Raw genomic sequence first — 25,176 nt, forward strand, 5'->3', positions numbered from 1 at the left:
AATTTATCATTGTTAATTTCCTGATTTTGATCATTGAATCTTTGTGAAAGAAAGTGTCCTTGCTTTTAGAAAATATACATGGTACTTAAGTGAACAAACATGATGTCTGAGGTTTTCTCTGTAAGTTCTCTTTTTCCTCCCTTCTTTCCTCTCATTGTTTTCTTTCACCCCTGTCCTCCCTGCTCCTCCCAGGATTGCTGCAGTGATGCTCGCAAGAACCTCAAGTACACAGGGTGCAAATGGGAGAGAACCAGTCCCTTCTTATGATGATCTTCCAGTCTCTCTCTGGCACTGGCTATTGGCAGAGCTTACTGGCCAAGTAGCAGTGGAGTTTGCATAGTCCCAGAGCTAGGAACACAGAACAAAGTAGTGAAGGGTGTAACGGAAGCTGAGAGACAATGCTCCCTTGTCTCTCAACCCTTCAGAGCTTTCTAGGAGATGCCTTCATGACATGCTTCAGGATAAGAGACTCAGCGCTGGAGAGGAAACTTCATGTTGCCTCTTAGGTGGGCAGGATGCTGACTCATGGGTATTCACGTCTCCTGGTGTCGTTTTATTAAAAGGGGCACTTTCATTCCACAAGAAGTATATGCTTACTTCTTGTGGTCAGAAGTTTTCTATAAAATTCTCAGCAGATTTTTCACTAGTGTTGGGGTCTTCAGTGAGAATCAATTATTATGAGCTCCCTCTCCGGGAAAGAACATTTACAGGCAATCTACCTCTCTCTTCCAGCCTTTATGAGATGTAAGGTCCCTACACTGCATAATGAGCATCTTTCCCACCCAAGAGCATAACCAGATCTCTCTAAATTTGACCTTCAGGCTTTGTTTATTTCCTTACTTTTTAAAATATGCCTTCTGGAAGAATACCATCAAGTTTTAGATCAGTAAACTGTGTGATACGCTTTATGTTTAGTACCATAGAACTGGGGTGGGCTTTAAAAAAAATTATTTAGTTATTTACTTATTTTTGGCTGCACCACATGCAGCTTGTGAGATCTTAGTTCCCCAATCAGAAATCAAACCTGGGCCATGGCAGTGAAAGTGCTGAGTCCTAACCACTGGACAGACCACAAGGGAACTCTCTGGGACTGGGCTTTTATAGCTAGAGTTTGGGGACAAATTCACTGGTGCAGAATTAGGAGGAGTAACACTTTAAACTGCATCTTCTAGTATGCCTCCTGAATTCCCAGGTTTTGTTTTCCATTATTTTAAGCCCTGACATATAGACAAGACCCTCAAGGGAAAAAAAGAACAGGATTCTGTGCCTCAACTAATGTCCTCATTCCTTGAGATTCTTGTCTACTTTATACTCATGCTTAAAGGCAGAGTCATGAGGCAGGGAAAGGCTTGCTTCTTACAGGCTCCTCTAAGCCCATCAGAGCTATCTATGAGAGTCTTCATGAACCAGTTCTTAGCATGGGAGACCCAGTTTGTGAAGACTACTTTAAGAAATTATATGCATTTAGGTTTCCCATTGCTAAATTAAAGGAGGCAAATTGTCCTGTCCGACCCCTGGGCCTCAGACACCATCTCTGTGGTTGTCATTATCTGCCAAATGTTCACTCAGGCACCACCATTGTGGTGTGGGTGGCCATGGCAAGTCAGAGCCTTCTCAGTTACATGTGGACACTTAGAGTGTGAATAATTTTATCCCTTCCTCCTGGGTGGGCTAGTTCTAATGTCTTAGCATGAATACAAAGTCTTTTCAGTGAAAACCTTGGAGATGCTTTAACAGTCAGTATGTTGGGAAAAGATTAGCTGAAATAAGGAGAAATGAAAATTCAAGATGTATATCCTAAACTATTCTGCCTTCTCCCAGACTACTCACTCAAGCTCAAGTCATGGGACACAGTGAAAAAGAAAGAACCAAAGGAAGGAGCATTCTCTCTTTTCAGAGTTTCCTCTTCTTTGGTTTCATGGCAGAGGACCACAGATAAGCATGAGAGGATGCCATCAAATGATGATTTTAAGCAGTCTTTTCTTATTCCCCAAGAATTGTCTAAGAATAGTCTTTTTGACCCAGAGAAAAAAATAATTCTGAAGAGAGACCTTCATTTTCTTGTGCCCAGAAGTATGTGAGCCCTCTGTGGTCTCTGCTCTACTGTCTCTCATAAGCGCCTCAGCTACTCAACAGTGACTGTAGCTCACAGGCTCCCAAGGGCAACAAGTCAACTCAAGTAGAATCAGAAGGCATGCAGTCTCCTAGGCACCTCCAGGACTTGTTCTCTTCTCCTGTAGCTCTCAGTCCCAGCATGTATGGAGTCATAGAGAGGTATACCAGAAGGCTGGGTTTTATTTCAGACCCTTTCTTTGTTATAGGGACTTGGTGTAGGTGGGCATAGAAGAACAGTGAAAGGAGATACATTGTGAAGCCTCTCTGGAGCTCCCCACACTGCCCAGGCGTTGTCTTTGGGTCCCAGAGCCTATCTGAGAAATCAAGGCTGATGGTAGGACTTGAGTCCAATGAGACACTCACTCTGTGTCCCTCTCTGGATACTTGTCTAGTGTTCCTTCAAGGAACAAATCTTACAATTATTTCTTCATTAATTTGTGGGGGATAATAGTGTGCCAGGTTACTGAGATGTAAAACAAACCAAACAATATGCACCTAAAATTCAAGCTGAGTCCTTATAATCAGTTGCAATTATTGGCTATCTTTTTCTCCTTCGTCTTCACAGCTGAACTGCTCAAAGTGTCCTTTATACTTCAGTCCAGAGTTAATGACTGTCCCAGCAAAAGGTTTACAACAGTGTTCTTGGGCTCTGCCTCCAGTCCTCTTGAGTAAATCAAAACCCACCTTCCAAAGAGCTGCCTTGCTCTCTTTTCTTTGCCTCTCAAGGTTCTAGATTAAACAGGTTCCAAAATATCAATGAACTGTCCCTTCTCCTTCAGTGTTTCTTTCCTCTAATTGGTTGAGTGCCCTAAGATAATGAAGCCAAAGAACAAGTGAGTGAATAAAGGAAATGCACACTTGGTTAATAGCAAATGAGTAAAGCAGAAGTTAGAAGAGGTAGGACATGAAAGAGAACCTTCCTTCTGTCACCTCCCTCTGACTCCTGAGGTCTTACTCTATGGCTCTCCCTGACAGCAGTGCTCCCTGAGGTTTTGAATGGCTAAGGGATGGTCTTAGCCTGTACTTGGTCTAGTAACAATTTTCATTGTTAACCAGTTTTACAATAAACAAAATTATTCTTCAAGGAAGTACAGTTCAAACACTCCGCAGAGCCTACTTAGGTAAGAGATTTTAAAAACAGCCAGACTCCAGCCTCCTTGCCCACAAACCTCACTGCATTGGCATTGATGTAATTTTCTGCCAGTCTAAAATAAAAGGAAATGCCCCAAGTATGGTGCAATAAAGAGCATTAGAAATATATTCTCTGGAATAGGAAAGGGTTCCTTGCAGTTAAGCATTTGGGAAGAGAACCCCAGGTGAAAAAAGCAGTGAGAGCAAAACTAATCAGAAGTCAAGGTAAGCAGACATGGCAAGAGCAAGTTAAACATGAGAGTACATTTGCTGCAGAATCTGGGTAATCATACGGCAAATGCCATAAGAATCTTTACAAAGAAGCTCTTTAGTTGGAATCTCCCATTAGCACTTATAATAGTCTCACAGGCCAGCGAATCTGTATGCTGCTGCTGCTGCTAAGTCGTGCCTAATTCTCCAGGCAAGAACACTGGAGTGGGTTGCCATTTCCTTCTCCAGTGCATGAAAGTGAAAAGTGAAAGTGAAGTCGCTCAGTCAAGTCTGACTCTTCACGACCCCATGGACTGCAGCCTACTAGGCTCCTCTGTCCATGGGATTTTCCAGGCAAGAGTACTGGAGTGGGGTGCCATTGCCTTCTCCGAGTGAATCAGTATATCTGACTTTAAAAAGCCTCATGTCCTTTAATATATAGATCATTCTTGGTTTAAGTGCTGAAAGTTGGTAATTTTGTATTTACTTAATGACTTTAAAATCACCAGTTTACCATTTGTGGTCTAACATTAATTAATACTAAAATAAAAGAGGTCACTTAAACAGCTCTCTCTTGCTCCAATCAAATATATTTTCCATTGACTACATATCAAGTCATGATGCAGAGTACATCATGAGAAATGCTGGGCTGGAAGAAGCACAAGCTGGAATCAAGATTGCTGGGAGAAATATCAATAACCTCAGATATGCAGATGACACCACCCTTATGGCAGAAAGTGAAGAGGAACTAAAAAGCCTCTTGATGAAAGTAAAAGAGGAGAGTGAGAAAGTTGGTTTAAAGTTCAACATTCAGAAAACGAAGATCATGACATCTAGTCCCATCACTTCATGGGAAATAGATGGGGAAACAGTGGAAACAGTGTCAGACTTTATTTTTTGGGGCTCCAAAATCACTGCAGATGGTGATTGCAGCCATGAAATTAAAAGACACTTACTCCTTGGAAGGAAAGTTATGACCAACCTAGATAGCACATTAAAAAGCAGAGACATTACTTTGCCAACAAAGGTCCATCTAGTCAAAGCTATGGTTTTTCCAGTGGTCATGTATGGATGTGAGAGTTGGACTGTGAAGAAGGCTGAGTGCCAAAGAATTGATGCGTTTGAACTGTGCTGTTGGAGAAGACTCTTGAGAGTCCTTTGGCCTGCAAGGAGATCCAACCAGTCCATTCTAAAGGAGATCAGCCCTGGGATTTCTTTGGAAGGAATGATGCTAAAGCTGAAACTCCAACTTTGGCCACCTCATGTGAAGAGTTGACTCATTGGAAAAAACCCTGATGCTGGGAGGGATTGGGGGCAGGAGGAAAAGGGGACGACAGAGGCTGAGATGGTTGGATGGCATCACCGACTCGATGAACATAAGTTTGAGTGAACTCCGGGAGATGGTGATGGACAGGGAGGCCTGGCGTGCTGTGATTCATGGGGTCGCAAAGAGTCGGACACGACTGAGCGACTGAACTGAAATGAACTGAACATATTGAGACATAGCAACACTGAATACAGACTCTTTGTGTTACACATATGGTATAATGCAAACCTTGCCCCATCAGTCATTCTTTCCCAGTGGCTTTGAGTAAATAAATGCAGTACTTCTTTCTTAGGAGAATGACTCCTTCCCAGTTTTCCAGAAACATCAACAAAACCCCTCTTGTTTGCAAGAACAAGGATATGCTCATTTAAATTAAGTTGATCTCTGGAGACGGATGGACATGACTTACACTGAGCCTGCCCCGTGCAGCAGATGCATCCAGGCGAGAACAGTAGGATGAACAGGTAAAGATTAAGATTTAGAAACTGGGTCAGGTGATGGCCTAGGTCTACCTGAGACTTAGCAGAGAGAACTGAAAAGCTTAGCTGGGATGAAGGGAAAGGAACCCTAAAAATCATTTGGATATTAATATGATATAGGCATAATTTGAGCCCTGGGAAATCCTATTCTAATGCCTGATTTGGTTTTGCTTTGTTCCTTACTTTATACAATTTGGCCAATATTGTCCCTTATAGCTGTTTTCCCCTTTCTTTTACATTTAATGTGCTCTCCCAGTTCAGGGGGAACAACTTACCCTTACAAACCTTGCTCACTCACAACTAACTTCAAATGATTGTCCTAGAGCACACTTCAGTGGCTTCTGTGACATGGATGCATTACAGAGGGGATACTGACATATACACCATCTCTACTCTGTTTTTAAAAGGGAATTAGGTGGGAATTTGATGACTATTTAATGGTAGCAATCAGAAATCAAGGCATACAGAGGCAGATGTTTCCATCTGATGGACAACCCACTGTTTTCCTTTTTAAGGAATGACCTCTGAAAGTGACCCCTGGAATTCCCTTCGTTCTGAAAGGATGGGTGGATAACTACACAGCAACTTCACTGGCAAGTGCCAGGGCCAGACTGGGAATCATAGCTAGCACGAGGTCTTCCCGCCTCAGTATTCCAGGTTCTAAGAGGAATGTCACTTCAGTACAGGATGTGTTGACGGTACAGGACTGTCAAGGACGTACAGATCAGAGTGCAGAGGGCAGAGTTACCTCCTCCTGCTTTCTCCTTCCATCCCTTCTAGGGAAGTTCACAATTTCCTCTCCTGGGACCAAAGCGCAGATCTCACTGCTAAAAGGATCCTATTATAGTGGCGAGTTTTCTCACAGTGGTAAGGTTTAGTTCTTTGCCTACCACTTGAAACTGACTTCCAGCCAATGCTGTCTTGAGGAAGCAGCTGCAGGGTGTTAGGGGACTTTGCTCTGTCCCAACCTCATTCTCTCTCTGGTCTAGTGACTTTCAAATAGAGTATTTCACCCAGATTCCTTAGAATGAACCAAATTATCCCTCTTCTCTCTTTCAGAACTTATCATTGCTACCAGTCTCTCTCAATGATGTTTGCTTGAAAGTACTTTTTATCAGGTAAGTAACTTCTGGGCTTTGAGTTTTTGAATGTCTGAGAGGAAAAGTCTGTCTCACTTTCCAGAATTATCAATTAGTACAGCTCCTTCTTCCTAGTTAGGTGTGCAAAATGCTCATTTTTGTTCCTATAGACACAGTTTGTAAGCATGATACACTTCACTATCTTCCAATAGAACTCGAACTAAGTGTGGTCAAGCTAGGTAAAGGCAGGAACAAGATATGAGAGCATCGTTTACACTGGGCAGGGGTTTGGGAGAATGTTGGTGTGAAGCAAGTGACAAATCAAGCATGGGGCTGACACTCTCGAGAGCAGTGACCATCTTTTCCTTGAAGATGCGCCTCCCTGACGCTTAGGTCCATCTCCCTGTGCTTCAGTTTCCTTTCCTCTCACCCCTAAGAAGCCTTGTTCTCACTGCCTCCTACACTGGACGCAGAGAGAGGCGGGCAGTAGGCATACAACCCCCAGGCCCTTAGTCTTACCTCCTGAAGGTCTTGCTTTCTTTTTTCCACGGATAGTGGCCTTTTCTCCCATCCTAAATGTGCAGGATTTTATCTACTGAACAGAAGCAACAGCTCATCCAGAGATCCAGGCAACTTCTGGGAGATAAGACTGCCGTCATTCCCTCTCTGGGGCAGCTCTACAGGGAACAGAAAGAAGAGTAACCCTATAGTAAATGAAAGTAAGTCACTGAAGAAGAGAGAAGGACCATTCCCACGAGCATAGACAGACATCACACACTTTTTCATCTTCTGCTCTCCTAAAAACCCATTTGTGTCTCTTTGTTCTTCCCATAGAAGCCTTTTCTTCTTCCTCCTTTTCCCCTACTGAGTTAAGCATATACACCTCTAAATTTCACCGTGTAACAAGCTAGTGACGTTTTTGTTAGCTTTTATATGGATATGAATTAGTCATTTTTCTCCTGTCAATCTGTTATACATCATTTAATTTGTAGACTCCAGTTACTGAACATAATTGGATAAAGAAAAGTTGTCTTTCTCCACACGTCAATTTTTAAATCTCAATTTTCATATAATAGGAAAGCAGGAACCCCCAACACTTTACAAATTTTGACCACCACAACATTCTTGACATAAATTAACTTTCATTTATTAGAGAAAGTGCTGTGTTGATGTAATACAGAATGCAGAAATACTTAGGCCTCAATTACTCCCCCTAGGAAACTCCAACAAACACATAAAGATTAGCACACTTTCTTACCAATCAAGATTGACCGTTGTTATAATAAGAGAGGAACCGACACGTTTTTATGGGAATTTGGAAGAGAACAGTTTGGGAGAACAGGAAAAAATTCGTGGGAGGCTTAACAACTGAGGTAGATGAGGAATCGGGGGATCCATCCCAACTCCACTGATCTGAAATATCTGCAAGGTGAGGTTAGGCCACTGAAATTGTAAAGAAACTCTCCAGGGGATTCTCGCTGAGTTTAAAATTTGAGAACCAATATCTTAAGTGATGTTTATTAAATAGGTAAAAGTGACAGATAAAAAGGAATGCAGAAAGACATTAAGGGCTTATAACCACCAGGCTAAATTAGAGCCTTCTTTAGTAGACAATGTGTAGCCATTACAGCTTTTTCATTAAAGGACAACTTTAATTATTTTGTGGTCTAGAAGCAAGGGTTCCCAGATGGCACAGTGGTAAAGAATCTGCCTGCCAATGAAGGAGATGCAGGAGACACAGGTTCAGTCAGTCCCTCGGCTGGGGAGATTCCCTGGAGGAGGAAATGGCAGCCCACTCCGGTATTCTTGCCAGGAAAATCCCATGGACAGAGGAGCCTGGTGGGCTGCAGTTCGTGAGATCGCAAAGAGCTGGACACGACTGAAACGACTAAGCACTTATGTTTGCATGAAGTGTATTGAGTAGGAGGATATATCGGAAGGAAGACAGGCTGAATAACCTTGGGCAGGTAGAGCACCTAGTGAGTTATTTTAAGTCATATCAGCAGTAATGCTGGGCTTTGAGAGGGTAGTATTTGAGGAAATGGAGAAGAGGGGTAAGACTTGAGAGAGTGTTTTAGGGATGGATTCCATTGTCCAAATTCTATGGAAAATTTTGTTGGTGCTCACGTTTCACCTCTACTAGATACCATTGATTTTTTTGGTGAGCATGCACTGGGGAAGGAGATGTGTGTTTGGCTATGAAATAGATTTACTGACCTGACTCAAATACCTGAGAGTGCTTTAGATACCTAGAAAATCAAGAAAAGAGGAAAGGCTAGAAGACTTTGGAGAGACCAAGGCTTCTGCAGTGGCAGAGATCGTGAAAAAATGTTTGAGAAATTGGCAAGCACATAAAAGGAGCAAAAAGGGGACACTTAAGAAAAGTTGTATGAAGAAAGAATTCTCAGAGGTCATACCTTCATCTGATAAGCCAAGAAAAAATGAGACAGATGGAGGGTGTGGGAATAATATGTGTGTGTGTGAGAGAGAGAAATAGAATGGTGGGGGGGGGGGTGGGGCGGGAGGGGAGTTGAGCAATAAGGATAATTCAGAGATGTAATGCAGAGGCTAGAGAGCATGGTAGGTTCAGGGAACCTGGAGTAATTATTTTTAAAGAAGGGGAGGCTATAAATGCTGATATAGATCAAGGCAGTAGCAGTTACAAGTGAGAGATGGACAGAGAGTGTAACATGACAGATAAGCCAAGGAACTCTGCAGTTTTACTAGTTATAACCCTGAGTGAATGAGAATCTCAGTTTTCTCATTTCTAAAATGAGGCTCTGGGGGGTGGGTTGGGGGGTTAGGGGGTGGTTCTTGTGAGAATTCAATGGGACAATGCAAGGGAAACATTTAACATAGGGTCTGGGACATGAGATTACTACTCAGTACAAGTTAGCTCCTATTATCTTTATTAATTTTCATTAACTTTACAAGACATTAAGGGCTACTTTACATTGCTAAGATTTGAAAGTTAAATTCTATTCAGCGATTTTTTGAGTATTTAAAGGTCTTCAGAAATTAAAAAAAAATTATTTCAGACATATAGCTGTAAATTTTTAAAGAAAAACACATATATCTCAGTAAATAAGAGTTTTAAAAAGCCCTGATGTTTAGCATAAGCAGTTCAAAATACAATAACTTACTTTGAATATAGCCTTAAAGAATTACATTCACTATGAAACTTCCTAAATTTTCACTGTCTTTCTCTCTGCTTCTCATTCTCTTTCTATTTAGGTCCTTATCTTTATTATTATTATTATTGTTTTATGCTACACATGTCTCCTTCTGCCTTTTGCTCCTCTAATTTCCACAGGTATGCATTTTCTTATTTTCCCAGTTGTTTTCTTTGTGTTTATTTTTCTCTTTCTAACACAACTGTTTGACAACACAACTAGATTCCTAATCTGCCACCTTCTGTTCGTCCTTTTCTTCCTTCAACAGGGAACAATAAAAAGCCCCCAAATAGTATTAAATTTATTTTACACGCCTTATTCATGACTGCACATGCAATAAGTAGAACAGTCATCTATAACGTTAGGGGAAACACACTGACTGAGACCGCCCATCCTGGCCAGGCTCGATAGTAACCATTTGCATGAGCTCTTTTATGACAGGCGGTCCTGGTAAGGAACACGGAACTAATCAGCCACCATCAACCGGAAGAGTTCAGGAAAGGTCAAAAGGAGACACCACATGTCCAACCACCTCCCAGAATCCTTTCTGGCATCCATCTTGGCTGAATAAGGCGTGTACCACCAGGAAGGGCTCTGAGTCAAAAGAAGAAGTGAAGTTACTCAGTCGTGTCTGACTCTTTGCGACCCCCATGGACTGTAGCCTGCCAGGCTCCTCCATCCATTGGATTTTCCAGGCAAGAATACTGGAGTGGGTTGCCATTTCCTTCTCCAGAGGATCTTCCAGACCCAGGGATTTAACCGAGGTCTCCCGCATTACAGGCAGACTCCTTAACGTCTGAGTCACCAGGGATGTCCCACAGCTATACTCTCCAGCTCTCTGAGTCAGAATGATTGGCTAAAGACAACCCAGAAACTAATCCCATCACCATAAAATCCGAGACTGCAAGCCAGGTGGCAGAGCAGTTCTCCTGGGTTCCCTTACCCCACTGCTCTCCACCCGGGTGCCCTTTACCAATAAAGTCTCTTGTTTTGTCAGCACGTGTGTCTCCTTGGACAAATCATTTCTGAGTGGTAGACAAGAGCCCAGTCCCGGGCCCTGGAAGGCGTCCCCATCCCTGCAGCATATAATATTACCATCTTAAAAAAAAATGCATGGCCACAAATGACACTCCTCCAAACGGTGTTTTCTGACCTGATCTCCAAATAGCCATTTTTATTTTTGATGTTTATTGGCTTTCCAGTGAGTGTCTATTTGTTGAAAAGCAAAAATCTGTATTACTCCTTTTTCATGAACATCATCTTATTACCTCCATTTTTCATATTTTTAGCTAAAAGTTAGGTACTGCTTACATAATGAGTGAAAACAAAGGAAATTGTTGGCCGTGTAGAGCTTAGGACATTTTTATGTAATTGCCTCCTTTATTATGCAAATACATTTTATTTTAACTTAGTTGGAATAAGCAAAGGTTTTTAGGGGCTAAACTGGGCAAGAGAAATGGAAATAAAAGGTTCAATATTTTTCATGTTCCTATTCTTCAGGAGGCTCCATAAACTATAAGAAATCATCGACTATAAAAAAATATACTAAAAAAAAAGTTTAATTTCAAACAAGTTTACTTCTCCAATAGACAAAAATATTTTTTTTGTATACTGTTTTTGTCTGATAGCTTTAAATTTCAAATACTCTGAAACCAGTAAGGGAAACTGTCCTGCATTTCTTATTTCTCCAAAGAAGGGGAATGTTATAACAGTGGAAGCTGGGTTTACTACCTTATCTTCTACGAGGGCCACAAAAACCTTGTCCTTCCGCAAAACTTATTTCCAGCCACTGCTCTAGAGTTCTTGTTTTGGGGGTGTGGTTTATAGTTCTGGAATTTTTCTACAGTTAAAAGCAGAGAGATTTTAGTCTGACCTTGGATCCAGTTAAAGAATCTCTTCTGTAAGATAACAATTTAATAAGGTAGTGAATTGTTTCTCCTCCTATCAGGGAAATGTTCATGTACCAGGAGACCTCTTTGGCTAGCTCAAAGGGTTATGAGATGAATAACAACAATAACAACAATAGTTAATCCTTCTTGAACACCTAACTATAAGACAGGCATTGTGCTGACTGCCCTAAGAGGGACTTGTTATTGTCATTATTAACCCTATATAAGAGGTTAAGGAATTGAGACATTGAGAAATTCTCTGCCTTTTCCCAGGACACATGGTTAAACAGTGGTAAAACCAGATTCCACCCCAGGACTCTAACCCAGAGTCCTTGATTTTAACCATTATACTATTTGATTTTCTACTGAACTCAAATCAACCTCCCTTTAATCCCTACTCAATTAGTCTAAATTCTACCCTTTGGGGCCAAAAAGAGCATGTTAATTTCTCTTCTTCATTCATTTATGTAACAAAAAGAATATTAATCAGGCACTTTCTAGATGATAGATACTGTCTTCCAGCCTGTAATACAGCACTGAGAGTTTCTGCTTTCATGGTGTTAACACTCTCTCCCTTAAATTGTTTGAAAAAAGCCACCAGATTTCTAAAGGTTTTCCTTTCCTCAGACCAAAGTTTCCTATTCTTTCAACCATCTATCATAGCACAAAGTTGCAAATTCTTCCCTATCATGGTAGCCTCTCTGCTGTAAACACATTTCAGTTGTAAATTTCTTTTAAAAATTAGCATATAATTGCTTTACCATGTTATGTTAGTTTCTGCTATAGGACAACTGTGAATCAGCCAAATGCATACATATATCCCCTCCTTCTTGAGACTCCCTCCATGAGCTGCTGAACCAACCAGACATGAAACAGCAAATCAAATAGCAATCCACATGCTTTCTGATGGGTCTGTTAAAAATAAGGCAACCTGCCCAAAATGGAGTTTCTTAGGCTAAGACCCATGTCACCAACTGAATTAACTTAATTTTAGTTTCCATTCCCAGAAATAGAATCTGAAACTAGTGATCAGAAATTGCCTAATCAGCATTAGTTAAGTAATCTGCCTGATAGACCCTCGCCATCCCCTAAAGAAAAGTGACCCTACAATACTCAATTTGCTTTTTGTCTAGTAACTTCTCGTCCTGCCTCCTTTCTGAATGTAAATGCCACTTTGCACTGACTCTTGGGGCTCCTTCCTAACTGCTAATTTGGATGCTGCACAATTTGAATCCATTTTTGCTCAAACAGAACTTTTAATATGCCTCAGTTTATCTTAATCACAGGTCTGGTGACTGAACAGGGAAACAAGGAGACCTTTGACGGCCCTCAGCGGCAACGAGCAACAGCAGCGAAGGTACCTGAGGAGTCCCTTGAGTCGCAGCTTCCTCACTGCCTCTGGAGGTGGTGGTAAGTTTCCTCCAATCCTCCATCCATAGATTGTGTGTTAGGAGTGTTCACTGTTTCGAGCATTTTTGCATTTTGAGCATTTTTTTTTTCCTGCGGCCTGGATCCCCAAACTGGCCTGAGTTGAGTGCCGTGGGACATAGAGATGGACCGTTTCCAGTGACAAGCCTGGTCTGACCCCTAAACCAGACCCGGTGGAGGATCAGGCCGGGTCCAATTTACGCTGAATTGGGTCCAGAATAAGGCCCCCAGCAAGTAAAATTTTGTTTGAAGGCTGAATGAGCAAGTTAAGCTTCCCAAAGATAATAATGAATTACAATGGCCACAGTGGAGAACTTAAGCTAGATAAGCTTATCCATGTATGACATGCCTTTGAGAAGATGTGTCCTGAAGAAAATGGGGTCTTCTCAGCCAACACTCACCATAAAGCATTGATGGAAAATTCCTTTTCCTTCTTTAAAGTTCCTGGTGACCACTGGGACACACTACTGTCTCCAGAACCTGCAGAGAGGATCCAGGGAAATCTGGCAGGAGCCAGCCAAAGATGAGAATACTTGTGTGGTGCTAAGTTGCTTCAGTCATGTCCAGCTCTTTGCAGCCCTATGGACTGTAGCCCACTAGGCTCTTCTGTCTATGGGATTCTCCAGGCAAGAATACTGGAGTGAGTTGCCATGCCCTGCCCCCCAGGGGATCTATCTTCCCGAATCAGATCTCAAACCCCTGTCTGTCTCCTGCATTGGCAGGCGGGTTTTGTTTTCTTTTTACCACTAGCAGCATGGGAAGCCTGTAAGAATAGTTATGTGGACTTAAAAAAAAAAAGCATGATGTGAGAATTGCAAATTAAATTTTATTTGGGGCAGAATGAGGACTGCAGCCCAGGAGACAGCACCTCAGATAGCTCTGAAAAACTGTTCCAAAGAGGTGGTGCGGGGAATGGTCAGTATATACATGATTTTTGGTGAAGGGGGAATACATGCAATCAAGCACATATTTTTCCAGAAAGTTTCTACTAGTCTCATGAAGCCTTTGCTAGTTACAGGGAACAGTGATTACCATGAAGGATTTTAATGCTTTTTTAGATATGGGGAGATACAAGAACTGGGCTCCTGAAATCATCTATCTGAAAGACCTGTCCTGCCATTCTCCACCCTTGCAACTAAATGCTTGATTTCTGACCATCACCCTGAATTTCTTTCAGGGGATGTTGAAGGTCAGCACCTGTAGCAGCATATGACTTAATCCTTGCAGCAGTAGATAGGTAGATGGCAAGCGCCAATTTGTAGTTGACACCAAAGTCAGTTGGCTCATCACTGTTTCTATCTGTGGTGCCTGTTCCAGGGAGGAAGGTAGGTTTCATTTTGTCCTTTCCTTTCCAAATCCAGATTGTCAGGAAAAAATCATTTGTAAGAAATCAGTCTGTTACTGAACATAAGTTCATGTGCCCATTGCACAGTGAAGCCAAACAACCAAAACGTCAGAGTGTGGAGCAGAGACTTATTGGAGGACCAAGCAACGGGCATGAGGTGGCTTATGCTCAAAAACCCCAACTCTCTGATGCCATTTAGGGAGAAATTTTTATAGGTAAAATTTGGGGTGAAGGCTATAGTGTGTGTGATTCTCTTCTGATTGGTTGATGGGTGAGATAACAGAGTGGTTCCGGGAACTTTGTGCTCAGCCTGAAGTTACCATCCTCCTGGGTGTGGGCCTTAGTTCTTTCAGAAGAACTCAAAGATATCATTAAGTGTATCCCTTGGAAAAGACCCTGATGCTGGAAAAGGTTGAGGGCAAGAGGAGAAGTGGGTGATGAGATGGTTGGATAGCATCACCAAGTCAATGGACATGAGTTTGAGCAAGCTCCAGGAGATAGTGAAGGACAGGGAAGCCTGGCGTGCTGCAGTCGTCCACGGGGTCGCAGAGTCAGACACGACTTAGCAACTGAACAGCAACAACGCCCCTTGAGGAGGAACCAGGACTCAGCTTTAATCACTGCATTATAGTTTCTTGGTCGCTCTTCCTTTGTTTCTGCATTCTCTTACTTTCCTGATTGAATGTGCTATTTGGAACTCAGGAAAGGCCTAGGAGGCTGAAGCCCTTTTTCTACAAATGAGAAATATGGGACAGGGAAAGGATTCCTACCCAGGAGAGCCCTCCAGGTCCCTCTCAGCTTCAGATCCTTGAATCATGTGACTCATACATTTGCTTTCAGATGCCTTTAGTTGTCTTTCCTTTCTTTCCAGGGGCAGCTCTTTCCTCTTGTTTGTCTTGTGTCCCAAGAATTTGGCCTAGCAACAGTTAGGTTGGACGCCTCAAAAATGTGGCGAGGCAGAAATGTGGGGTGCCTAAATTTGTTTTTTAACAAGTCAGAAAGTGAGCAGAACCATTAAAGGTAGACAATCTAGGTTTACGTATTGCTTCTGCCTGTAATCTCCAAATCTCTTCTCTCCAGACCTCGACAATTTCTAGCATTCAATGTTTAAATCTCTTTACTAGAGCAAAGTTCCTTAAGCTTAGCATTGCCCTTCAAATGTCCTCTAGCATCACAGACAAGATGCTGGAAGCCATCTTGCATCCATAACTTAACCTGGTGAGCTGTGAGGTGTGTTTGGCTGAGTCACTTAGTAGACCACAGCATCCCCTAGTGGTCAGACTCAAACCTCAAGCCGTGTATATTCTGAATATCACAAGAAATTAACCTAAAATTTAAGTGTCATGCAACAGTGTTTTGCAAGTGTGGGCAGATTTTATTGGCTACTTTTGGTTCAGTGGGTGATGAATTCTCCATTATTTATCAGGGAACCTGATGCATCTCAGGGTCATCTCACCCTCTATCCACTTTCCATTCTGGGCTACTTCTTTGTCTGAGCTTAGGAATTCAAGCTGCTTTTCCTTCTCTGTTTTTGTGGTTATAGATGTCTTTTTCCGTTTGAGGCACTTCTTATTTCTACATATGCCATTTAATGTGAGCATGTTACCTAAAGTTCCTGTAGAAGAAATCAGGAAGGGATAGTCTCCCTGGGGTGATTGTGGTTTAGACTAAAATGCATTAGATTTGGAGTCTGTCCTGAATTAAAAGCCTGATTTTGCCAACTTATTTGGTGGTGATATAAGTCAGGTTATCTAACTTTGCTAAGTTTACTCACCAGATAAGGGTAGCCACACAGGGTTATTGTGGCTCGTAGGTAAAGCAAAGTGAACCACACAGAGGCCTCAGGATCGTTTCATCTGTAGTCTGTAGGTCTGAAGTTCCTATTTTCCACAGCAGATCATCTCTTTCGAGTGCTTTGGTGGCAAAAGTTAAATCAGAATCAGGTCTTAGTTCCTGTTTGTTCATCTTAGCGCAAACCCGTGAGACCGAAAAAGCAGATCTCCAAGTCAAGCTAGAGATATAGTCCTCGGGTTGCCAGAGAAAATGGGAAGCTCTACATCACTGCCACTCACCTCAGTAACTAGTAGGGAATGGTCTCTTCTGGGGGAGGATTAGGGCTGAAGCAAATGCTCCTCCACCACACAGCCGAGAAAATGTAACTCTTTTGGTTTCCTCAATGATTTAGAGCCTCTTTGAGAAAATCATGTCTCACCTCAAATCCACTGTGAGATATATGGAAAATCTTAAGACTAAACTCTATTCCACTGGACAGGCAGCATTTCAGAATCATATGCCTCTGTGCCTAGACCAGTGCCAGGCACAATAGATGCTCAGTTAAATTCCAAGGAACCCTGAAGAAATTATTTCAGTCAGTGAATGGTATGAGGCAACATGTTTCTGGACTGAGAATTTTCCAATTGTTTCTTAAAATGCTAGTCTAATCCCCATGGGATTACGATATTTGTGATCAACTGTATCCTGTCACTTAACGTCTGCAGTCACATTTCCTGGGACAGAGTCCTCAGAATGTGAGGAGGATGGGGAAGGGAAAAGCATCCTGAAAGAAACCCTGTCCAAAATTATAGGATTGCTGTATTTTGTAAAACTTGGTTTATTTTGAGTTTGCTTCCATCCTCTGTTCTCGGTATAATCAAACATGCCTTTGAGGAAAAAGCATATGGAAGCAACAGGACATATTTAGATGCATTTTATTCGGCAATCAGGCCAGCCACGCATTGTAGTGTACTTATGGGATTTCAGAACGTTTGTTCTCAGCAAGGCCCAGATTTTTGAATGAGGACAGGAGTCTGACGTTCCCTGTAGAAGAGATTGGGGAAAAAAAATTAGTTTAAACTTGGCTGAGAAAATGTAACTATGGGGGGAAAACAAGGAAAAAATTCAGCTTTATTTAAAATGAGAGGTTTGAGATTTCCTTCCATTTCTGTTTCTCTTATTCATATATGCATTCACTTATTAAGTCATCAAATACTGATTGAGAACTACTACCTATATTGAGGATACAACAGAAGGGGAAAATGTTCATCCTTGTAGAGTTGACAGATCTAGCAGGGCATCATTAAAAGCCTTGGAATTAATCTTTAATCCATTGTTGCTTTTCCTGCTGACGTCATTGTCCTAGCCACCAGATTTCCAGCTTAGCAGGTGCCCAGGCTACTTTCGGACCTTTGCCTTAGGACTCTGGGGATTCCCATCTGTGAGATTTTGCAAAAGGAAATTGTATCCCTATCTCGTAGGATAGTTGCTTTAGTTAGCATCTAGACAGAGCCCATGGTTTGACTTATTTTCCATAGTTATGCTGTCCATGACAGCTGACATGATCTCATATAGCTGCTTAAATTTAAATCAGTTTAATAATGTTAAAAGTCCAGCTTTTTGGTTATGGTAGCCACGTTTTAAGTGCTGGTGCCATGACTAGAGGCCTCCATATTGGACAGCATTTCCGTCCTTGCAAAAAGTTCCTACAGGAGAATGATAGGTTATAGAAAAGAATTTGCCAGTGTAGGTTGCCTGAGAAGATATAGAGTAATTGGAGAAAAAGTTCTTACTGAATATATCTGCCAGGAGCATAATGACCAAGGAGATGCAAGCCCTTGTTCGTCTACTCATCTCGAAACAAAACAACTAGGGTCAGAACCTGGATCTAGTTAACCATACAATATATTAATACTTGTTTGGGGGTTTTAATGAGCAGTAGAAAGAAAAGCAAAATGATACATGAGTAGCACTGAAGCATATATATTACCATATGTAAAACAGAAATCTAATAGAAAGTTGCTGTACAACACAGGAAGTTCAACGCAGTACTCTGTGACAGCCTGGGGTGGTGGGGTGGGACAAGGTGGGGGCAGTTCAAGAGGGAGGAGACATACGTATACTTATGGCTGATTCACACTGTTGTATAAACATTGTGAAACAACTATCCTCCAACTAAAAATATTTTTTTAAAAATGGTGCTTTTCAAAAGGCCACATTTCTCTCTCCTGCTTTCTTATCAGAGAAATATAGGAAGAGAAATTACTTTTTCAGGCATTCAAATATTGCTCCCTTATTTACATATTTTTAAAAGAATAGAAAAAGCAGGTAGGGCCGATAGATTTTTTAAGTCTAAAGAAACAGGGTGTCCCAGCCCTATGCTCGTGTTTTTCCAGGGTTTCACTCTAAATGTTGGGCTGTTTGATCTTGGCACATGGAAATCGCCCAAGTCTCAAGGCTGTTGTACTGCTTTCCCCTCCCCTTGGACAGAAATATGATGTTTGACTTTAACATCAATAACATAGGCCATGAGAAAATTAACAGGTGGTTTCAACTTTCTTTTATAATTTCTTCTAAAGCAGAGAATTTAATGTTTTCGGCCTAAAACTTTAGGATATTAAATATTTCTCCCTGGGAACCTAATTCCACAATCCTTGTTAAATACCAAGAATTTTCTGAAATGATTTAAAGCAGATCAAAAAGAGGGTTCGTGATACAGTGAATTAGAGCAGTGGAATGATGGAAGTACATGCACTCATTTGAGCCTCAATCAAAGTCTTAACACACATCAGTTCCAAAATTACAGAGTTTTTTCTAGGTTCCTTGTGGAATCTCTTTTGTTTGACCATTCTACATCTTTATTTAACCTGGAAGGCTTTTGTGATACTCTGAAAACAGACCACTGTTTAAATGACTTCCTTTTCATGAATCCTTTCTTGACCCTTTCAGTAAGAAGCAATCTGTCTCTCTCCTTCATTCCTGTAGCGCATTGCTAATACCCATTTAATGGCGCTTGTCACAAGTTACAAGCAGCTACCTTATTTGTGCTATTTTCTCTTAGTTATATTCACAAGGAAAGTGGAGAAGACTAGCACAATGCTTGACAGAAAGTGTTCAGTAGCAAAGACAGAACATCTGTGGCAAATTTATTTCTCTGAGCTCGTGAGTCTGATTCCCATCACCTAGCCACCTACAGTCAGTTCAGAAACTCCACTGAGGCTGGTTCTCACATCCGTTAACAAAAGTGTTTCCAAAATAGGTTTGTGGTCACCTAATCAATATAGTTCATATTTGCATATTTTAGGACTTTAGTAAACACGATGATTACTATTGCGAAGAATGTTTTTTTAAGTTTAATGGAATTTGGGGTATATTGTGACCTTTAAAAAATCCATACTATCTCATTTGCTATACAAGCTTTGGGTTTTTATCACAGAACTGACTTTTAAATTAAAAAAAATTAATCGAAAGGAGCATTCAAACACTTCCCCTCCTCTACTGCTTGGTAATTTCTTAAACACCTTTCATACTGCACCATATTATGACTTACTTTCTGGCTTTTGTTCAGTTTTTTCTTCATATTGGAATGCTTCTCTCTCTTTCTTTAGAATGTCCTAGAGAAAGCCTCCAAACTTCGCAAAATCCTAGCAGGCATGATTAATTCTTTTTGATTTTGTGCTCGCAGAGCCTTTGCTTACACTACTACTGACCCCATTGTGTTAGTGTTGAGCATAAGCAAACTGGGAGACAAAACCTGGAGAATTTTCTTCTGTATCTCACACGTACTTAGGCTGGTACCTGACTTTATCATGGAAAGAGCAAGGATTTCGTACCAGATCTGTCACTCATTGCTGAGCATTATTTAAACTAACTAAATCTCAATTTTCTCCTGGGCATAATAAGCTTAGTATTATTTACCCCATAGAGTCATTGTGAATATTAAATGCCTTGCACAATGCTTGACACAACATATACTCTTTTCTATCATAATGCACACACACTTCTATATAATCTTTACAGATATATTAAGAGAAAAAGAGATCAAGAATGTTTGGGGGGAAACTAGGTACTTTGTTTTTCACATGGTGAAATTCATGTTATTGGCATATTCACTGATCTTAGATATATAAAAACCTAAAGACTTCTAGCTTATAATATATATTTTAAAAGAGATTCAAGCTTGTACTCACTTATTTTCCATACATAACAAGCATTCATTAGCGTAAGTAACTCCATCTGTCCCACAGACAGGGTTATAGATCCTGGGACATCCGTTCACTTCATTTGTACACTTGGCCTATAAATGGAATGAATCATTTTTCATTTTTTGAATTTATAGCGCAGTCTCTAAAATCTTCCTGAGGTGATCACCTTAAAAATGGATTGGAAGGATGATACTAAGTGTTCTAAAGAGTAGAATCCAAAATTTGCGTTCAGAAAACCTGGTTTTAAGTAATGCCTCTTCTACTTACAGGCTGTGTGACATTGGTAAATCTCTTGGTGTCTCTGAACCACAGTCACTTCATTTGCAAAACAAGAATGATGTTGTCCTTTTTCCTACCTGTCTCATCATGGTGTTGTGAGGTTTGAATAAGGTGAGTGAGATAATGCTCAAGTTTACAGTCACTACAAGTGCTAGCTTCTCTCAGGTCAGCCACACCTTGAAGCATGTTCTTCCTTGCACACAGTAGTCCTGTTACCCTGTTACCAAATCACTTAAAGACATGCAGTGCCTTCCACCTTTGGAGTTTTTGCGCAGCCTGTTTTCTCTACCATCAGTAAGAACTAGTAATTATGAAATGACTTTCACAGGGCAGACACTGTCCTAAATGCTTTTTATGTATTATCATATTTAAACTTCACAACTAGCCTATGAACTTTTTATCATACTTTTCTTCTAGGAAGGATAATGAAGTACAAACGGAGTAAATCATCCTAGGTCACACACTTGATAATTACTGGTTCCTGGATTTAAACCCTGTCAGTCTAGGTCCTGAACTTTAGCTCTTCACCACTTGACTCTATTATTTCTTTATTTTTGGCTGCGCTGGGTCTTTGTTGCTGCGCAGACGTTCTCTGGTTGCAGTGAGCGTGGGCTACTCGCTAGTTAGCGGGTGTGGGCTTCTCATTGCACTGGCTTCTCCTGTTGCGGAGCATGAGTCTAGGGGCCCATGGGCTTCAGGAGTTGCAGCTCGAGGGCTCAGTCATTGTGGTTCCTGGGCTCTAGAGCGCTAACCCCATTTGTCAATGGTTTGGGCAAACATGTTTTTTTGCTCTGCAGCTTGTGGGATCCTCCCCAACCATGGATCGAACCCATGTCTCTCTTGCACTGGTATTAATTGATTCTTTATCACTGAGCCACCAGGGAAACTCTAGGGTAAGTTGCTAACGAAATCAGAACTTCTTTATAATACATCCCAAATGTAATAATTTATTTACTCGTGCACTTTTGGTTTGTCATTGGCCTTCTCACTATATATAAATGTAATGAGAAGAGGACACTTCTTCCGCTGGTGTCCACTTAAAATTCTTGTCTTACAGGATAGTCCCACTACATATAAAAACCCCTTTACAGCAAACATGACTACACAGAAATTGCCCATGTATCTGAGAATTTGTCCTTCAACATAAGCACCTATGAGGAACTACAATTACTACCCACATTTAGTAGGTTAAGCCTTGCCAGCATTCATACTCCTTATATTAACTTGAGGGTAAATTGAAAGGCGAGTTAGACTATGCTTTGGTTGGAACAAACACTTCTAGCCCCAGAGGTTAAAAAAAGTTACAAAATTATCTCTACCTCTCTTCCCAGGATGTTAGCTCCACTGTTACCTGGAAAACATAAATCAGACATGTGAAGTTGAGTCTTGAATGGGAGAGGACAGATGTATTCTCATTCAGAAATGTCTGCTTCCATTTAAGTCTATGTCTTCTCTGCTGGCCTCTTTCGCCACCTAGCCCTTCTTATTTCCATCTTTTTTCCTCGAGGACATCTCACTGCTGTTCACTCACAGCCTGCCTTCTGAAACCTCAAAAAAATTAAGCAAAAATTTGATTAGGACAAAAGTTTTGTATATTTAAGACAAATTGACTTATTTTCTTGAAAATAAAAATGATGTACTTACTGCTTCAGATGTCTCAGGCACAGAGCAAATACCTTCTGAATGTTCACTGACATTCTAGTTAGCAACTTGTTATTGATGTAGGAAATGTAAGTATCTATCTCAAGTTTATAGATAAAGGTATGGAGAGTTTCTATAACCAGTAAAACAGTTAACACTAGCAATTACCAGGTCTTGTGATGCAAAACCAACTTTTATATTTATACATAAGTCTTCTTTTGTAAGTGATGCTAAAAAAGCGTAATCTTCTGACAACTCAAACTTTGGTTCCCAAAGACCTCTTTTCATCCATTGCATTGTGCTATTAGTTTAATTCACATTTTTTGAATTTACAGGTAGATACTTAAAATTGTCATGCTGCATTCTCCAGAATAGCAGGTCTTGATGACATCATGTTTATGTAGGATATGGTGGCTGTGGGTGAGCTCATTGCAGGCAAGATGGATTAATTTGATGTTGGTCAGATTTGATTTTGTTATTAACAATCTCTGAGGTCAACTAGATAAGGAGGTGGTTCTCCTGAGCTAAATGCTTTGAAAAGGCATAAGACACTCACGGGCTTGGAAAAGAAGGTCCCTGGAATAGTCAGAACCTGATGTGGTGAGAGTCCCACTGGATTTTAGAATTTAGTTGAGTCTAAGATTTAATGAGCAGGTGATCGCCACACAGGCATCTATCTGTATTAATTGATATGCATGAGAAATGGAAAAGGGACCGCCGCTCCCATAAATATTTAGCAAATACAACAAACAGCATTGTTCCTGTTTTCACAAAGTGTTGATTTGGTTTCTTTGCTAGATCTGATAAAAAATTTAACACATTATCCATTTCCAAAGACGAAAAGGAAGCTGATGCCGATTCTGGGGGTTCAGATCGTCTCTCAGCATTATCAAGACAGTTTGAAGATAAACACACACCATCTTATTCAAGAAGAATATTTTTTCTAAAAATATTCTGTAGGTCAAAAGTCAAATTCTTAAACTCTGCCCTGTACACTGAATAACTGGAAATCATTGTAACCTATTTCTACAATTCCATGAGAACATAACATTTGTAAATTGGCCTTAAACATGCACAGAGTTAGAAGGGTACTTGATGTTGAAATAATCCCTTCATTTTTCTACCATATCTCTGATGAAGAGTCAGCTTCATTACCTGAGGAAAAAAACATTTCATGTCTGAGCACTAGTAAAATTGTTTTCCTGTGTTATGTTAAAATCCTTCTTTCTATATATAATTCTCATCCACTGATCCTATTTCATCTCCCTAGAACCAAAAGATCTGTTCAAGAGTAGACTCTAAGTCTTGAAAGTAATGTGCTCAATAAGGCAACAGGTCAAAAAGGTTTTACTCAAATCAGAAAAATACGCAAAGACACCTACCAGATAAACTCATCAGAACCAAGGCAGTGAGGAGAAAGATGCTTGCCACTTTCATGGCTGAAGTGCTGGTTCTAGAGCTCAGTCGAAAACTGCAGCGAACTTACCACTTGGCTGTGGAACCCTGGGACTGGAAGGGAGATATAGGCAGCGTGGGCTTCCGGTCTCCACCTCCTGCTCTGTGTCACAGATCTCCTTGGTTATTGATTGACTCCGTAGCATAGCCTGTCCTCCAGGTTTGGGGCACACCACCAGTGTAAGAAAGGTATAGGGGAGGAATGCTCTAGGCCTGAAATGTGCAAGGTAAAGACTGTCAGGAAGCGATTACTAGTGGTTACTTGGTTCTTGCCCTAACTTCCTCTGACTATGGAGAGAAAGCCCATGGTCAAGTCCTGGTTTTCTCATCTGTAAGGTGAACTCAAAAGTTCTCGTCTTCTGTAATTCTTGGTATATGAAGAGGTATGAATATCTGAAAAACTCCACTCTTGCTTCTTTTTCTTCAGCTTTTAAAATTCTTTCTCTCTTTTCTGTCTTTTTCTGCCACCCATTCACAAAGCCTAAAGTAGCTTTAGGGGCCAGGTTAGAGGTAAGGAGGACTCTCTTTCCTAAGGTGTGTGTGTACTCCAAGGTAGAGTGGGCTCTCCAGAGACTCTTAGCAGCTCTATGTCCTTGGACAAGTTCACCTGGGGATGGAAATAATAACACTACCTACCTCAAAGAATTGATCTTTCATTCCAAAATATGCCTTGTGTATATTTTGGAACCATGTGTGGTTTGGGGAGATAATTCTCAATTCTTTCTCATCTTTCTGCATGTCTTATGGGTAGAGACATCGACTGCATGTGTTTCAAACAGTCTTTTCAAGAGTGTTTGTACAGGAAATAGCCTTGGAATGTAGACTAGTCTCTCCCTCTGGTGTAAAGGGGAGGGTTGTTTACCATTGGGTATAAGATAGTATCTCTCACTAGGGCAAAGTTTAGGCAGGTATAATGCTTTTTTGTGTGTATCTGCATCACATTGTTTGTGGTATCTTAGTTCCCCAACCAGGGATTGAACCTGGGCCGTGGCAGTGAGAGTACCAAATCCCAACTGTTGGACCACCAGGGAATTTCCAGGCATAGTGCCCTTGAAAAAATTTAGGGATTTTTAAAAGCTTGGCATCCTTCCCTTGTAGCGCATGGTGCTTTCTCTATGTTTCCTTGGCCCTCTTCATGTCACGCTATGGAGGCTGGGCCTGGGGAACCAGAGCAAACGCTGGGACTCTGGCTATTGCTACTGAGTAATTACGTCTCTTTTCTCTGAGTCAGGAGTCTGTGTCTTCTGTCAGACTGCCTTTAACTGTGGCAGAATAACATGTCAGCTTCCAACCAGAGTGAAATCTTAAACCCTCCCAGGTCATGATGTATATTAACTGTATTCAAAAGAAAAAAAAGAACTGTACTAATCTATGGGGATGGATCACAGTTCTCATGAACCTTCCATGACATTTTAGTTTGAGAGAGATAGGGAATAAAAAAGTAATCAAATAATTGCAAAGTATATCAGATTATACTAAAGGTTATAGAGAAAAAGAAGATATTAAACAGAGGTGGCAGGAGGAAGCAGAAGATATTAAGAAGAGGTGGCAAGAATACACAGAAGAACTATACAAAAAAGATCTTCATGACTGAGATAATCACAATGGTGTGATCACTCACCTAGAGCCAGATATCCTGGAATATGA

General features: G+C 41.0%; 1 protein-coding gene across 1 annotated transcript; it reads right to left on the reverse strand.

The window, feature by feature from the left end:
• Positions 1 to 16,947: 16,947 nt before the first annotated feature.
• SPINK1 (serine peptidase inhibitor Kazal type 1) lies at positions 16,948 to 23,511 on the reverse strand. The gene is made up of 4 exons (XM_068981282.1): positions 23,457 to 23,511; positions 21,753 to 21,784; positions 20,140 to 20,246; positions 16,948 to 16,993 (listed from the first exon to the last, which is right to left on the reverse strand). The coding sequence occupies exons 1-4, from the start codon at positions 23,509 to 23,511 to the stop codon at positions 16,948 to 16,950; spliced, it is 240 nt and encodes a 79-aa protein (XP_068837383.1).
• Positions 23,512 to 25,176: the final 1,665 nt, after the last annotated feature.

The sequence above is a fragment of the Capricornis sumatraensis genome, chromosome 9, assembly GCF_032405125.1.
Source record: "Capricornis sumatraensis isolate serow.1 chromosome 9, serow.2, whole genome shotgun sequence".
NCBI lineage: Eukaryota > Metazoa > Chordata > Mammalia > Artiodactyla > Bovidae > Capricornis > Capricornis sumatraensis.

Bases quoted from the DNA above. Each gene is read 5' to 3' on its own strand.
- SPINK1 (XM_068981282.1), bottom strand. From the start codon at position 23,511: ATGAAAGTGGCAAGCATCTTTCTCCTCACTGCCTTGGTTCTGATGAGT. The intron at 21,785-23,456 runs GTAGGTGTCTTT...TATGTTTTCCAG, and splicing joins GGTTCTGATGAGTTTATCTG to GTAACAGTGGAGCTAACATC. The intron at 16,994-20,139 runs GTGAGTACAAGC...TCTCTTCTACAG, and splicing joins TTGTTATGTATGGAAAATAA to GGAACGTCAGACTCCTGTCC.